Source organism: Tinamus guttatus, unplaced genomic scaffold, assembly GCF_059628265.1.
Source record: "Tinamus guttatus ecotype Peru unplaced genomic scaffold, ASM5962826v1 Tinamus_guttatus_pri_ptg000236l, whole genome shotgun sequence".
NCBI classification, from domain to species: Eukaryota; Metazoa; Chordata; class Aves; order Tinamiformes; family Tinamidae; genus Tinamus; species Tinamus guttatus.
In genome coordinates this window covers 49098-67173 of record NW_028288770.1, presented here as the reverse complement: position 1 = coordinate 67173, position 18076 = coordinate 49098, and the positions used below count along the sequence as shown (strand labels likewise).

The 18076-nt window shown below is 36.2% G+C and overlaps 1 protein-coding gene across 1 annotated transcript in view; it reads right to left on the bottom strand.

The window, feature by feature from the left end:
• Positions 1-18076, bottom strand: part of LOC104574598 (aminopeptidase O (putative)) — a 134380-nt gene that overhangs the window by 84736 nt on the left and 31568 nt on the right. The window contains exons 7-8 of the mRNA XM_088525674.1: positions 14945-14988; positions 6821-6881 (exon numbers count right to left, since the gene is read on the bottom strand). Coding sequence (XP_088381800.1) covers positions 6821-6881; positions 14945-14988 — 105 coding nt within the window. The remainder of the gene's footprint in view (positions 1-6820; positions 6882-14944; positions 14989-18076) is intronic.

Sequence of the window (18076 nt, the reverse complement as noted above, 5' to 3'; positions counted from 1 at the left end):
AAGTTTGAGTCATTACTGGCATATAATGATACATCATTTTACCTATTCAACAAACCAAAATACATCTTATTTAACAGCATATCAGGTAAGATCTACAGCAACAGCCAAATAAATTACAAGTCCATTTTTCACGAATAATTTTAGATCAGTGTAAGACTTATTTAAACAAAGGCACACCAGATAGCTTATTTGATAATTTCCCACCAGCAGTACACTTTCTGCACCAAATTCTGTCCATAGGTCCCTAATTTTGTTCTTAGTTCTCATATTTCTGTGCATAGAAGGGCTTCCAAGAGGACAGACTTTAACTAATAAGTATTTTAAAGAGTTAACAGCATGGAGAGAAAGAAAGCCTGTTTGTGCAATCTGTCTTGGTTTGCTTCTCTTCGTGATTCATCTGACATTTATGCACCTGACCATAGTATACATTTTGTTTCATATCATTTTTACATTTTCCCAAATCTCCTCTTCCAGGAAAAGAAGATGCGATGCTGATAGTAACATTGCTAATTTCTGAAAAAAATAAAGCACCAATGATTCATATCATAAAGATTTGTCTTATTTTTGTTTGTTATCATGAGACTTTCCATTTATCAGCTTATATTATTGCTACGTGCTAATTTAAATTTTGAAGAACATTTTAAGGTTCTTTCAAATCTTCCAATCTGCAAGCAGGTTCATATCTAAGCAAACCATTTTCACTGAAAGTATGCTTCAAAGTATGCTTTCCAAGTACAAGAATAAGTACTTCTCTCAATATAGTAATTGAGCTTTCTTCTGACTAATTCTTAAATATCAACTCATTAGAGTTCAAATATCAATCAATTATATTCTCTGGAATGATATGAAAATACACAAGTCTCCACAGATCTCAGGGGTCAGTTAAGGACTCCGTCCAGTTTTGGGCTCCCCAGTAAAGGGGGGACGTGGAGCTACGGGATAGAGTCCAGCATACAGCTGCAAAGATGATTAGGGACCTGGAGCATCTGTCATATGAGGAAAAGCTGCGAGCTGGGCCTGTTTAGCCTGGAGAAGAAGAGACTGACATGGGATCTAATAAATGTATACAAGAATCTTCAGAGAGGGTGTCAAGAGGATGGAGCCTTGTTGTTTTCTGGTACCCAGTGACAGGACAAGAGGTAACAGCCAGACACTGAAGCACAGAAAGTTCTACCTGAATTTGAGGAAAACTTCTTTCTTTCTTGACTGTGAGGGTGACAGAGCACTGGCACAGGTTGCCCAGAGAGGCTGTTGAGTCTCCTTCTCTGGAGATACTCAACACTCACCTGGATGAATCCTCTCTGCACAGGGAGCTCTGGGTGCACAGCAGAGGAGTTGGACTAGATGTTCTCTAGACATCCCTTCCAGCCTCAGCCCTTCCGTGATTCCGTGAAGCAGTAAACTTGAGTATTATCCTTGTAACTAATACTTAATGCCAACTTTTAAATTAAGTATAACAGAGCCATGGTTAAGTTTCATTCAATAAGATGAAATTATAACTCTTCATATCCCATTCCATTTTTTTCCACAGATTTTGAGTTTGAATGAGATTTTCCTATTTCAGATGTCATTATCAATGCCAATGTCTAAAAACATATTTTTGCTGCACAAATAATTTCACTTGTTAACTGACTCAGTGTTGCCATCCACCAATATGTGATTAAACAGATCCAAGCAGAAAATACTACAAGCTAAGGCATGAGTAGGAATCACAAAAAAGTATCATGTTACACACAAGCCTTAAGCTACACTCTGATCCAGTAAGAATGACTTTTCTGCTGAAAGATTCTATAACAAACTTTGTAAAAGTTAGCTACACAACTGTTAAACTTCATTCAAAATTATAGCAAGAGCATTCTTTTAAAGTATTCTGATTTGGCTGGTTTCGTAGTAATTGACTGCAACAGCTAACCTATCATGCTCTTGCATAGCTATGCCTTTATCCGTCATCCATCATTTTCTATTAGTAAAAGGAAATAAGAAGTCTATAAAGTTTGTAACAGGGGCAAAAAACAGGAACCTTCTCAATAATAAATTGCTTTATCAGAAATCATACCAAACACTTGAGCTTCTGCTATAACATCCTCTAAAAATTTATCAACCCCCAAAAAGACATTACTTGCATTGTTCTGGGACATTTTACAAATTACATTTTTATTCAATTTTTTAATGGCTTTGTGAAGTTTTGCTATGAGTTTCCTTTCCAATCCAATTCAATCCATTTTCTTCTCAAATAGGACAATCCAAGAGGCAATGTACAAATATGTCCAATACACAAAAAAGAACAAAAGTACTGAATAAATAAATATTCCCCAATGGCAGATTTTGTTGACCATGTACTTACAGAAGTGTAGTTTGTTTACACACAACATTAGTTGCTGGAACTTAAACTACTGCTGCCTCACTGAAAACAATTTTAAGCTACAGAAGAAGAAAAAAGACAGCAGGAAGAAGGAAAAAAAATCCTTTTATATGGAAAACTTTTAATTGTGTACCAAAATATTGTATTCCAGTGTTCATTTGGAATTAGAAACCATTTTCATGCTCATTTTCATTTCTTTTTCAGAGCTGTACCTACTCCGACATAACTGCTAGATGTACCTATTTTAATTAGGAAGTTCTATTTAAGGTAGAATGGGCTGAAAGAATTAAGTTTTAATAAGAGGAACAAGGAGAAAAAGGGTATTGAGAAAAGTTCTATCAACTCTTGATTTTTTCCTAATTTTGAGAGGATGTTTGGTGAGTTTCTCCCAGTGTCTGCAGCAATGTGACTACATAGTACTTCGAGGTTTCATTGAAAGTTCTGATGGAAAACATGTTACAAAGGAATGGACTAAATATTTCTCTTTTTTTAACTTGAAGTGAATCTGACGATTGTTTTCATAACACAAGGCTGCAAACCAGAGGCACACCCATGGAACATTCCAGATAGCAGGTTTACCAGGAATAGTTTGCTAAGAAACAGAGCAGTTTTACAGAGGAAAAGAAAAGGTGCAGAAACTGTAATATTTGAAAAGTACATATGGCAATGTATGAAATTCAGAGATCATCTAACATTTATTTGTTTATTGCTCATTAAATAGGGCACTACGGTGTTGTAAATGGGAAAATGTGTTAAAGTATACTTTAGGAATTGTCTAGGGTAAAAAAAAATAAATTCAAGTATTAGTGACTGGACAATAAAAAAGAAAAAAAAAAGCCTATATAAAATAGAAAAAAATCTTCCTTAAAAACATATGATCTTTTAGTCTTAAACTCTAATTAAATGAAGGCAAACCAACCACAAGGACTGGAAAATACAACAGAAGCTGTGTGTTAGAGAACAAGTCATCAGTGGCAGGGATAAAGTAGATTTAAGTGATTTCTTAGGTGCTTTCCAGCTATAAATGATGTTTTGTTCTTATGGCTCTAATCCTTGCCAGTTTAACTCATCGAATAAAGTGAGTGGCGCTAAGTCATTACTAGCCCCACACAGGATGAAAAGTTGCTATAATCCCCCGGTGAGTCACTCTGAGAGTTAAGTACATGTTGAAGGTTGCTGATACTTGATTTGGTAAGTATTTTCCAAGTGTTTTTTTCCAACAATGCAACATACTTCATCTCATTTAACACAGCCACAATGTGTTCCCAGGAAAAAAGAACAAAACAAACAAACAAACAAACTTCCGAAACCTTGTATTTCAGAAATGTTTACTTTTCATCTCTTATGTTGCTTATTGTTTTGAGTATGAGAAAACCTTATTGCACAGCATGCCTGCAAAGAAACCACTCTGCTGTGCCATTCCTCTGTGTAGGAAAGGATTGGTCAGTCATTACCACACACCCTCATTTATAAGATTAACTTTTAAGGCTTTGAAAAATACAGAATTTGGAACTGTAATCTGGTATGTAGATTTTTTTTCAAATGCAGTGGGCCAAATTCTGGTTTATTTATCAGTATGAATTCCCTAACTTTAGTAGATACTCTTGATTGGTACTTGATTGGTATATGAGCTTGGAAACTACCCCCTGACAAGGGAAAAAAAAAAAAAAAAGAGCCCTTTCCAAGAGTATAATGCTAATAGAAATAGACAGATATTAAAGTTTCTTCTATTAGGAATAACAAATATAAAATGGTATAAAAACAAGTATAAAAAGTGTAAGAGATGGCAAATGGAACAAGTAAAGGATCTCCTATTACACAGATACCAAGACAGATGACTGTAAGAAATACAAATGCTAGTTTTTCCTTTGGAAAACTAATGTTTAACTAACGTTGCTTCAGCAGCCAGGAGATTGTAAAGTAGTTACCTTTATCCATCCAGCCGGCATCCTTAAGTTAGACACTGACATGAGGATAATGAATTGGTGGGGTGGGTTACCAACTCTCTTTTTATACAACCTTCTTGCCATCAAATTTTAGAGTACCAAATGTGTACAGGTGATAGATAGATTTGGATATAGCCACAGAAGAAAATGGTTAAAAACACTTGGGTAGATAATACTGTAAATGAGTGAGGAACAGTGAGTTTTCTTTATATTGAATGACTCACATGAATTTCCTGAGCAGAAACCACCAAAACATAAAAATAAAAAAATGCCATGGTAACAGCTAGAGCTACTATAAAACATAAACACTCACATATGGTAGAGATATAAACGAACTACATCTTGACCTGATTTTCCAAACGGGCAGCTGGATATGTATTTCCCTATACCACTACACAGAAAAGTCTCTTTAGAAAGAGCAAATGCAGTAGAGAATTAGATACCATTTGTAAATTTAATGTTTTAAAATGTGGGTATTCTCAAATTCTCTTTCATAGATATCTGCTGAAACACTAATAGATGTATTTTGTCCTGATAACAAACCCTTTAAGATCATGCATTGCAGGATTAAGAGTACATCCAACTCCCATGCTACAAGGTTCTTAATGCTGTTAGCAAAACAAGAGCGACGAGCAGAAAGTTGCCAAGTCCCAAGTAAGGCAAAGGCTGCTCTTGCTCTCTCTTTGATTGGGAACTGAGACTCTTCAACCTCTTCTCAGTTGCTCCATTATTTGAGAGTCAACTGTAGTAGTCAACTCTGTCCCCCATAGAGCTCACACCACTGGTGGGCTCAGCCCTCTCACCTAATCTAAAGGGGCAGAGAGCAGCCCTCCCTCCCAGTCTAGTCTGCTCACCTTCCAACTCATGTGAGAGAGGATAAATCAGATTTGTGGAATTTCTGGCCTGCCAGTTATGATGCAGGTGGTTCACACAGATGTAACTAAGTGTTTCTTTGCCAGCCCTGATCCATCACATTAGTCAAATTAGTCCAATTAATATCTGGCTGAAAAAGAAGATAGACTAAATACTTCAAGTGGTATTTCTATCAGTTTCTGTACAAAACCTAGCAGATTCAGGTTATAGTTCTACAGTCAGTAAATACAGCTCTTTTTAGGTTATACAAGAAACTCCTGTCTCTAGCAACCTCAGCAGTCTTGACTTCAGCAATAAGGGTTTTTTCCCCACTTCCACAATGATTTAATGAAGCACTAAGTGAACAAGGTTTCTAGTTCACTGAATGGCTTTCTTTCAATAAAGTGGAGACCAGTTTCTGCAAGAGCATGAGAAGTGCTGAAGGCACTGAGGGTACATCATCAAAGAGTTTATTGATGGACATAGAGAAGAGGGCAGGCTGATTCTCAAAGGAAGAATGCTAAGTCAGTACCATTCTAGTTGACGTTGTTATTTTTACAGAACAACCAAACTCTCAGCAAAATCTCTTTGGTCTTTGAAGAAAATTTACAATGATTGAAAAGCCTGCTGGATGTGGAAATATTTTAACTACATATTTTGCATGTATATCCAATACATAGTTGCAGGGGATAATAAAACTACTTGCTAGGTATGCTGGGGTAGTTCAGCATCTTAAAATACTAACTAACACTAGTTTCTCCCCTCTACTCAAAGCAGCTGTTCTACAATGCATAGAATAAATGCTTCATCAAGGTGTAATACTAAAAATTATCTCCTATCAAAATGTAGTATGAAAAATAAACACCTTTCTTCAAGAAATGACAGAACATCGTGATACATGATTATACTTTCCCCCAGGTAATGCTAATTTGCTTTTCAAAACTTTTACAGAAAACAAGCAAACAAACAAAATCTTCACCTTGATTTTCTAGCCTCTTCAAGTATTATTCCTAGAATATTCTGTTCTCAGGACAAAGCTTCCAAAAGAAGCTCCAGTAGGATATAGGGCACAATGGACATGTGCAACATACCTTCTCTAAAGCAGCCAAGGGCAGAGCTCAGGCATGGTGTCTGATCAGGTCCAGTGACCGGTCCTTACCACCTTCAACTCTCCAGCTATTTTGACAACTCTGCCCATGAACGTGCTGACTCCACGGAGCCCCAGTCTTGCTGCATTATGTGCGCTTTACATTTGCCCATGCAAACTAGGACCTATAGACTCTTAAAAGTATTTTTAAATGAACACGTTTAACACAAAGAGGAAACAAATACAATACACTAGGTAAGATAAATCCCAAGTAACTGATGTCAGCTTAAGGGAAAATAAGTTATACAATGAACTCCAATGTATAGTAAAAGCAGACTTTGTATAAAGATTTGCCCTTTAGCAGGTTCTTTGAGATGACAGTAGAAGCAAAAGCCTGCAACCAATAAAACTAAATCCATATGAACACTGTATAAAGGTATGGAAAACAGTCATCAACAAAATTAATTCCAGTTAATTCTAAAACCATATCTATTGTTAACTTAAAGTAATCATTAGATAACATGGAAAGTAAAGTGAAATGCAAGCCTACAGAAAGAGATATTTTGCATTTACCTTTGGTATTCCAGAAGTGTCAAGCCAATTCTGGAAGATACTTTTAATGGTTAGCCCAGACCTTTAAAAAAATTAATAAGAGTTTTAGAGGATATACTAACATTTTTTTTCGCATTAAAATTAACCTTGTAGAAGCCAAGTACAATCTTGATTTCAGGTATTAGTTTGTAATGCCGTGCTACTATATTCTTCATTTTTTAAAAAACAGTATCACCAGAGATGACGCAAGCAAATTAAACACAGATTAGATTTTGTGTTTAAAACTTAAAAAATAAATACAGTGTTTATGAGAGTTGATAGAATTCAGAAGGCTAAACTGCATTTAAAGTATGACATGACACACATGTAAGAAGACAACATGTAAAGAAACACATGTAAAGTATGAGCAGGTGCACAACATCTTCTTGAGTGGAATTTTATTTCCCTTAAGGAAAAGAAAATCTCAGAGGGAGAAAATTTAGTTGGAGACATTCAAACCCAGTATTAAGGAACCAGTGCAAATGTAAAGACAAAATCCCTAAGAAAGTGAAAAGAAACATGAACTTCCTTAGATTTATGGATTTTAAAAGCCACTGCTGGATTTTCATCTTCAAAGTTATCAAATATCTAATAATATTTCAACTTTTTTTGCACTTTGGTTCCTTGCAGTAACATTTATAGTGAACTCCAAGAACAGTCTGGAGCCCCAACTGCTATGAAAGGAAATGGCATGTCAGGATCAAGCTGAATAGGACTAAAATAAGCATATGCATAGGTATTTGCAAATCATGAAATTGTATTTCTCTTTTTTTTTTAGTATAATAAACTTTTTTTTTTTTTTTTTTTGCTTCATCTTTGACTGAGGTTGAAGAGACTTCTCAACTTCCTTTGGAATCAATTTCCAAGGAAAAAAAAAGTTGTTCTTTTCATTTATCACACTGTCAGTACTGAAAAATATACCTTGAGTAAGCCTCAAATGAATGTAATCTATTCTGCTTTTCAGAATATTTATGTCATGTGTGTGGCAATTTGTTGGTGAGTGAGACTCCTCCTAGTACCTGCAGCTAACTTCACATGTCTAGTGTTGACACATGAGCAAAAAAGCATTTGCGAAAAGAACAGTCATTTTGAAATTCCAGGGTAGGAGGAAAGCAACTCAACACATTTTTTTTTTCTTTTTGAATGACATGACACAGACTTTTTTTAATAACCCTGACAAAGCTGTGCTCAAAATTCTTAGTCTAAAGGAGATTTATTTATGGACTTGTGTCAGTGACTAAGATGATTTGTAATGAATCCATCAGTCATTTTTACTGGATGATTTTAAAACATCTCTAAATACTAATTTTCACTGTGGCCATGGGAGATAGATCAATCATTGTTATACCTGACATGCAAATGGAAAAACTAAGTATCCAAGACTCAAAAGCAGTCAAGTTTAGTGTTAGTGGATGACCCCCAAACATAGTCATAGAGTCAATTTTTCTGTATATTTACTGATCATATGTATTCATTTTTAAAATATGTCTAGTTTCTTTTAGAATGGCCAAGTATTTAAATTATTAAATTACATATTTAACATAGAAACCAAATATAATATACCTTTGTGTTATGAGATTTACTATCCCTACCTGCATGTAGCAGTATTCTTAAAGAAAGAAGTCTCATTAAAATTAGTTGGTCTTTCCAACAGAATAAAATTGTGTAATTGTGAATTAGAAGAGGGAGAATGTGATCAAAATAGAAAGTCAGTTGGCTACTCATTGAGTAACTGTTGAATAGTATCTGCAAAAAGTGTGCAGTCTCATTTTAATAAGGTTGTCCAAAATACATAGGAATTTTGGCACAATGCCAGAAATCAGTCATCCAGTGCTTTAGCCATAAGAAAGTCTTTCCTTGGAAATGCTACCCTGCGTCATTCAGATACTAAGATAGGCTTGTATACACAGGATACAGCGTCATACTGAAAATCGTAAGAAGCTACAGATTTTAAAAAAAGAGAGAACATTCAGATACAGTGACAAAAAAAATATATAAATGCTTTCATTCTCTATTTTTTCATAATTTTATTCAGTTCTTGATAATTCATGCAACTTATGCCCAAACTTTTCTTTGGCAGTGTCTTCACAAGTAACAGATGACACATCAGCCAGGCTGAGGTGGTTTAAAGAGTCCCAGAAGAGAGAACAGTTCCCACAGAGACAAAAGAATCTTCCCATTCACTACATCTGTAACATCAAGGTATTTTTTTAACACTAGGAAACACTAGACTGTCACAGGACAAAAAAATCCTTCAAATCATGTGGTTCAAACAATCTCAACAGCAAGCAGAAACATTTCTACATAGCCAGGATTTTCAGGAAGCTGCATTTTTCTGCATGTCTGATCACTATGGAAATTCATTTTCTACAAATAACAAAAAATCAACATCCCTTTAACAGAGTACTGTGCTACACTCGAGTGAATTATTTACATCCAGAATGGGCTAGCATTTAATAGCTATTATTTTTGCAAGTTCGTTAGAGTACTTAAGTAGTGAATTCTTCACTACAGTTACTTCTACCTTACTACAGTCTTCTACCAATTGGTGTCTAGTCTAAATTAGTCAGCTTAGAGATAACAGAGAGAAAAAAAAACCATCTCCAAAAGCCAGTGAATTCACTTACACTGGGATAACAAGACACTGTTTTCTTGAAGCTTTTTCTCTGTCCAGTTACTACAGAAGGCATATACAGGAGTAACTTAAACTGAACTCCAATTCTATATAGCCAAAAGTAGATTGGATACCTCCTGATTTGCTTATCTGTCTCAAGCAACAACATCACAATAATCATTTTTATCTGTTACTGCATGAATCAAAACTGAACCAGAGCTAGCAACACTCGAAAATTCATGTATTTACCTTTTTAGCTAGAGGTGAGAAACACAGCCTCACAATGACAGTTTTTCCCACTTTTTTTCAGAATCTATGCTAAACTTAAAGGGCAAGATTTTCTTTGAAAAAAAACTATGCAAAATAATAAAACTACACTTGCTAGGTAGTATCTTTGGTTAATCTATCTTCTGTGGCTTTTAGAGCCAACACTAGCTTAAGGCTCAAATACTGTCTTTGAAATGAGCTTAAAATAGTGAAGGAAATTGCACTGCTCTAACAGCCCGCTAATCCAGGCAGAAATACTACCTCAAGTTGCTCGGCCTCTCCTGAAGCTTCATCACTTTTCTCAAGAATAAAGACCACAAGGTTGACATCTCTGCCTGCAGTGCCCTCAGCCTCAGTCAGACTTTTGTCATAATTTAGGGCATTTGTCTTGCACTTATCAAAAAAGCAATTCTTCATACCCCACACTCCTACCATTCAGTGTTTTCCCTTTGAAATATATTAGTAATACACAGACTGCTGCAAAATTCCAATTTGAACATGACTGAGAGTCTACATTGAAGAACTGTAAACTCCTTTAAGGTTTACACTGGGATTTGGATCAAGCCCAAAAAATAGATCAAACACATGATGTCGCAATACAAATGTCCTAAAAAAAGGACACAGACTGATATTTATAGAGGCTGCAGTTCAGTAAAGCATCCCTATTCAGAAAGGGCACTTACCACCTGCTTATGTTGCATTTAAGTACCAGTAAGGACTTAAATCTGGTCTGTGTTTGATTTTCTGACTGGCTTTTTGGTTAAGGAACTGTACGGGACCACAGTAATCTGGGTTCAATTGATCAGTACTATAACTGAGTTCTTGCAAGACTGGGCAACTTCTTTTTTTTTTTTTTTAAATTGCTTTGTACTGCAGTTCCCTGCTATAAAATGAGACTGCTAGTGCATCCATTACCTCCCTTCACCTCTGACTGCTCAGAGTACAAGCTGGTCAGCCCAGGAATCATCTCCTAATGTGCATACATGCATGGCCATGTTCAAGGCCTCTGAAAGCAAGTTCTGTACCACACTAATACTAATGAAAAGTTAGTATTATAACAGATCTCTGTATGGCAGGCTTCCATTGGACTTGGACATCCTAGAAACTTTATGAACATCTACCAAATCCCACTGAAAATATTTCATTGACCATATTTTCTTCATCAGGTATATTAATTGACACTGACCATTTTTAAAGTGTGCCATCGCAGCTAAATAGCAAGGTGCAGTTAAAATCAAATCTAACACTCATAGAATCACAGCATGCTTAGGGTTTGAAGAGACCTCTGGAGACCATCCAGTCCAACCCCTCTGCTCCAGCAGGGACACCCAGAGCACGTGGCACAGGGTGGCATCCAGGCGCGTTTGGAAGATCTCCAGAGAAGGAGACTCCACAACCTCTCTGGGCAGCCTGTTCCAGGGCTCTGTCACCCTCACAGGAAAGAAGTTCTTCCTCATATGGAGATGGACTCATGTGAGAACAGTCATTCTGTCAGCTGCCAATAGCTTTCTGCTCCTGCCTTTTTTTTTTTTTTAACCCAGTATAGATGTCTATCTTTTTAAAATTTTATTCAGCATATATGCTTTGGTTTACATGAGAGAGAAAAAAAAAAGGATTGAAAACACTGTAAAAAATCTTTCATGTTGATTTACTTTGAAAGCTAAATGCCTACCAGCTATTTGTCTCTATGTAAATCACTACCTCTATTACAAGTAGGCTTTCATGCAAGTAAATAAGAAAGGAAGCATGAAAGGAGGCGGCATATATTTCTGTAGCTGAGTAGTTTGAAATTACAGCATTATTTTAATGTTATTTAGTACTTAACTGGCAATTTTTAAAGAAATACAAGGAATGTGGTTAGTAAACTTGAGTTATTTATGGTACAAATACCCAAGCCATAACACAAGCCTTATTTTGTCTGCTGTATCATACTAAAATCATAGCTTTAATAGTGCTCTTATTTATTTTATTGCAAATCAAATAAAAAGTATCAACAGAAAAACCTAAAGAGCAGAAGTGAACTGCTCAGAAAGATTTGCAGTCATAAAGAACATAAGCAGCTGCAACTCTGATTTATCTGAGGATAGTGAAACTCGTGCTCTGTTATAGAGCCTTAAAAACACTGAGTCTTTGCATGGCTCACATGTTGGGCAGATGTGGACAGGATCAATTTACAGCAAGCACTGTAAGCCTCACAGTGAACAGAATCACTGTGAGCTTTGATCAAATTTAGTGCACCATGATATGCAGACAGAAAAGAAGGATTTTTGTTGTTCTTTGGTTTAGTTTTTAGATAAACTGTAATCAAATCTCAAATTATGCATCAGATAATAAGATGCCTCAGTTGCAGATGGGAAGTAGTGTAGATAATGCAAAGAATTATCCAGTGCATTTTATAGTAGAAAGACTTTAAAAACAGCAGAGCACTGCAAACTAGGTAGATATTTGTTTCTTTCTTGACATTAGTCTTTCATAAATAGAGGAAACCTGTCTTAAAGGCAAGTTAGGAGATTTTAATGGACAAAAAGAAAAGATGGCCTGTCCCATACTGTTGTTCAGCCACATCCAGAAACAGAAGGATCCTGTCTTGGAGACTGGATTTCTCTAGCTAAATTGCCATTGATGTTGAGTCAGATTAAGAACTGCACTACCCCAAGGACTAGGTATATAATCCTCCTCCTCTGGATACAAAAGCCAGTAAAAAATTGCTGTCTACTACATAAGAGGTTATGGCTGTATCTTTGAACTGCTCATCGCTGGGAACGTCTTAAAAAAGTCTCCAGTAACTAAAACTAAAGACCTTAAGCCCTAGAAGAATGAAAATCTTTTAGATACAGCCTGCTGTATCCAATAGCGGAAAATTCATGTTGCATTACTCAAAGCTAATGATTAGAAAAGATTTCCACACTGTTGCATGATTTCTTTCTACCAATATTAATACTGTTCTGACTGCAAAAGCCTCCAGTAAGACAAATTAGCTATGGTTACTTTCCTCTGTTGCCACAGATGAGAGTAGAATTTGACTTGATTACTTGATTACATACTTCTTTTTTATTGTAATTATTCAGGTCAGGATCTATTACAAACAATAGAATACTGAAATGCTTAATATCTTTCAAGCTTGTCCTAATTTTGGCATTTGTATGTTTTTACATAATAATAATAAAGTACACTGAAGAGTATATCTTTGTGGCACGTAAGAAATAAAGGTCTCCTTTATGTCCAGATGTTCCATTACTGCTGACATTCCTGTTGATATCCTCACCCAAAGTAATATTGGCAGTAGAAAAGTTCGGATATGCTACATGTCTGGTTGTAATATATATTACCATGTATGTGAAATTTTGTCCATATATTCTAAGGTGACGCAAGTGAAATGGAGCCATAGTTTCTTTGCAGTGGTCTCACTAAGCCTTTAAATATTTTGGCATATACGTAGGTTGAAAATCAGATGCCTTATTCAAATAAGGCTTAGTACTAAGTTTAGGCTTTGAAGAAACAAATGAAAAATGGCAGAAGAATTGCGATTTTATTAATAAGTCTACATATGCCAATAAATAACTCGCTTCCCCACATATCCCATTTCTTTTTCATTATTATTTTTGGGCTGGGAACCCAAAGCACAAGGTAAAGAAAATAGTGGCCCAAATATATTACTGAAGAAAAGTAACAGCACTCAAACTAACCTCATATTGCTACAAAAATGGTTGTCTCAATGACAACAGTCACAAGTTTTATGTCCATTATTCTAAATAAAATCTGTACTTTGAAGATGCAGAATAATAGCATATTTAAAGTACCTCTTCTGTCTTGTTCCTTTCTTAGAAGATATTGCTATTGTTTTGTTCTCTACATCTGGATTATTAAACCATGGCTACAAACAGTTTCTATCACTGTGCAGTGTAAGAAAGAAGAGTGAAACAATTATCCAGACTCAAAAAAGTCCACAACTGCTATTTTTTTACAGTGTGCTATGCTCATTTTTACTCTATGCTCATTTTTTGGTGGGAGACACGAATTCAGTTACTCCAAAATATGCAGAAAACTATTAAAGTGTCAAGATGGCACTGTCTATATGCTCATAATATTATTGTGTCTGCGCACGTGCGTGCATGTGAAGCACATTTAGCAAGAGAATATGTCCTTTATTCACTCAACTAATGCTCGCAGTCACAGGTTGTGCAACTGTGATGAGGAAAGAAAGGACATTACCTCTTACATCTTCACAGAGGAACAGCTGCATGTAGGGATTTTCTTATTTATCATTTGAAAGGAGTATTTGGAAATAATCTTTTTTTTCACAAAAAAAGTCATTCACTCAAGAAAAAAAAAGTATTCATAGCTTTTTTACGATCTTTTCTCTCCCTATGATATTTTAATACTTCATATAGAAACACAATTTTGACAGGAAAATACAAATTGAAATATTTTTAAATTAACAGTAAAAGCATTTCACTAAAAAAGGCAATAGATTTGACTTTTATGAATTTCCTCTTCCCTTTTCCTCAGCAAAAGCTATTCACCCAAACTTGTGAGGAGTTATGGAATTCTGCTCTCCAAAAAGACTCTTTCCAGTGAACGAACTATTTGCAGGAATTATTATCTGCCAAGCTCTACCACCAAGAGAATCTGTATTTGTAGTTGGTAGCAGCCCGGAGCAAGTGAACAAATAAATAGGGGGGAATCCAAAGCTGTGTTCCAAAGCGGTGGCATCACATTTAGCCGGTCACACACAGGAGGGTTTCGAAGAGCATGTGAGGTCCTTAACACCCCATTTCCATGAGGGATTTACACCTCTCCCCCACCTGGCACGCTGGAGAGCCCCAGGAAGAGGCGGCTGCTTGAGGGAAAGCATCTCCCGTGCTGTCCGAGCTGCAGGGCAGCGCGCGGCCCTGCGGCTCCGCGGTGCCTGAGCCAGCGGCAGCATCACGGATGAGGCACAACAGCGGGATCTGGCACCCTGGGACCCCACCACTGCCCCCTTCCCCGGCGAGGTAAAGGCGCTGCTGGCGGGCAGCGAGGGACAGCAGCGTCACAGCAGGGCTCGCGTGTGTGTTTCACACGTAGGAGGACTCAGAGGAGTGAGGCATGCACAGATACATGTCTACACATGCCTTTAAAAACAATGCTAAATGAGAACCTCAGCTCCTATTTCTGACTAGCAGAACTATTATCTAGACCTGATTTCTACTTTCTTCTTTAACATTTCTAGCCTTCTCACTTACCCTTTTTGTTCAGGGAAGTCCTCCAACAGCATGTAAAGAAAATCCTGGAAAATGAAAAAAGCACTGCAGTTAGTATGATTATTGAGCAATATTCTCTGTGTCTACAGAACCAGTACTGGAAATTTAAGCACTGCAGATTGCAGAATGGTTAAGAAGAAGTTTATTTATCTACTGTGTTGTTATGCTACTCAATTATTTATACAACATACATTATGTTTGCCCATTTTTCAACCCATTCAAGCAAAAAGTGTCAATATTGAAAGAAAATAGGCTTGAAAAGCCTGCTATGTTAACACAATCCTAGGTTCCTATTTTTATTACATCTATAACACACACAAGCTACATTAAAAGAGCATTAAAAGGCTGCAGATCCACATACTCAGAAGCTACGAAATATCAGAATTATGGCTGTCCTTTATGTTCTCTCTAATATGCTTTTGTTATCACTTTTCTTTAACTGCATGACCACAACCTTTTTCCCTTTTCATGCATATCTGATCCTGCTCTTCATTACCTGATAAAATTCAACCTGTTACTGCAAGCCACTCCAGAGATGAAATAAGACTTTTCAAGGAAAAATTAGATAGATTTTTTTACTTGGATTTAGAAGGAAAGTGCTAGGCCAGGAGAACATTATTATCATCATCCTCACTCGCAACAGTATGATATTTCCTCTTTTTAAGTTACACCTGACATCATCCAAAGGCACCCCATGCTGAACCCAATCTAATTCTAATGTCAATCACTTTGACACAATGCACTGCCTGCCTGGTTCCACTCAACCACTGCATAGAAAGAGGAATTATTAATATGAACTCTTCATTTATACGCTATTCTACAAAGCAATATATTCAACTTTACTAACATTAATCCTGAGACAAGTTTCATAGCCTAATGTACGTAGCAGTATGAGCACAGGCTGATTTCTGATTGTAAGCTGTTGCAGTAAGAGCTGACTCCTCAAACTGAAACTACTGGTAACACTAAGTCTTTCTCATTTACATTATAACGCAGGTATATGCTAGGTTGCATTGGCTGCAAGATCTGCTTATAAAGAAAGATGAACTACACTGTGCTGCTCTGGCAAGACTTCTATCATTAACTCTGCTAGCTATGTCAGGTCAGCTCTGCCCAACTAGAGAGTATTTCTGACATGATGATGCGCTGAAAAATCCCCTTAGTTCACACTATTACATTCAGGTCTGTACTGCTATTCTGTATGTCACAGATAGCTATTTACTCTTTCCATTTGTGGAAGCTACTCTGTAGGCATAGACTAAAATTCCATGGAAATAAAGAATATGAAAAAAATGGAGAAGAGATCCATTAGAGTTATTTCAGGAATAAAGTATCCGAAATGCAACACTGAAGGGTTTATTCTTGACACTATTTCACTACAGAACCTTGTATACATCAGTCCACCTAGAATCACTGATCAGATTGCATCAAAGATTTAAAATCTATTCTATGGTTCACTTAAACATATCTCTGATATCAGAAGTGTTTTTACATGCTGTATATTGTAGTATGAAATTAAACATCTGCCTCATGAATAAGGCTGTCTATTTTTCCAAATAAGTATTAAGAATAAAACACTAACAATCATCCTACACACATTTTAAAAGTTAGAATTAATCCTTTTTTAACTGCTTCTCTTTCAATATTCCAAAACAAAATACAATAATTAATTAATACTTACTTCATATTGGCAAGTCTTTTAAAATTTGCCTATTATCAAGTCTGTCTGACACATCCCATTACGGCACTGAGGTTTCAGTTGTGTTTAACTTTGTCAAACTTTAACCATCTGGACTGAAATTTGAGCCTCAGGCAATTTTTTCTTCCTTCTCAGATAAAATAGTTCAGAAGTGCCCAAGAGCAAAGTTAGAGAATAATGTGCTGTTCATAAATTCTAATGCCATTTTCTTTAAGAGGTTTCAGTCACTTTACATTGAAACAAGGTTTGTGGTATGGCCAGGGCAAATAAACGCTTGATCAGATCATAAAACAAAATACATATTTTTCTGTCTCTGCTACAATTAGCTCAGTGAAGACAGAAAGAGAATATAAGTTAGGAATCACATGCCACCACTGTGCTGCATTATTAATGAATCAATGATATTTTTATTGTTACATAAACTTACCTTCCCTACTTACTTCTGTGTTTTTTTTTGTTTTTTTTTTTTCTGGGCTAAAAACCCAGAGGCTGGAAAACAATATTTTCTGACATTCTGACATAACAGAAACTATTATTCTGAAGTTTGTGGAGTTTTATTCACATTTGGCTAAATTGAAAAAAAGACTTTGAAAAAGGAGTTCGCACATGTTCACAAAGGATTTGCAAGACTGTCATAACTAAATTCCCTGAAGACTCTTTACTCTCACCATGCTCCAGACTGAAGTCAACAATTTTCCACACAACTGCAACTGCGGGCTGCTGCTGACCAGATCAAATCTGGAAACAGACTGTAAATTGAGATCAAGGAGAAAGTTTCATTGCACTGTTAATGAATGTGGCATGTCCAAGTCAAAGAAGAGCTTATGACCGAGGAGTGGATAGAGAGAAACAACCTTGAGGAACTGGGAAAGGAGGCTGCTTGAAGCAGGAAGGGGGCAAGTCTGGTTGAGAAGATCTTTTATTCATCGTTGCAGACACTGTATGATAATGCCAGTGTTTGTATTATAATAACCCCCTAGTATGTTCCTGTTTTTAAACTGTTGTGGGGAATCAGACAGACACCTCTCTCTGTTCACACCTGTTGATATTAAATAGGAAACACAGAACATTAAAGGGAAGATAACAGCCTCTTGTTTGTGGAAAACTGGTATCGACATGATTTCAAGTACTCTACAGCCAGTACAAAATTTCATTTAGATTCTCTAATTTCAATACGAATGGAGGGTACACAGAAGAAATGGAAGTTTCATGACTTGAAGCTAGACTATCTAAAAGGACATTCAGTTGTCAACAACTAAACTCCAAATGTATCCACATACAATTTGTTATGGAAATTACTGACTCAAAGTTAAACTATCCCAACAATTACAGAATTTGGAAATGACTTAACTGAATGGTAAACATTACTTCTTTGTTTTAGGGGGAAAAGTATGTATAATGCAAATAAGTATCCT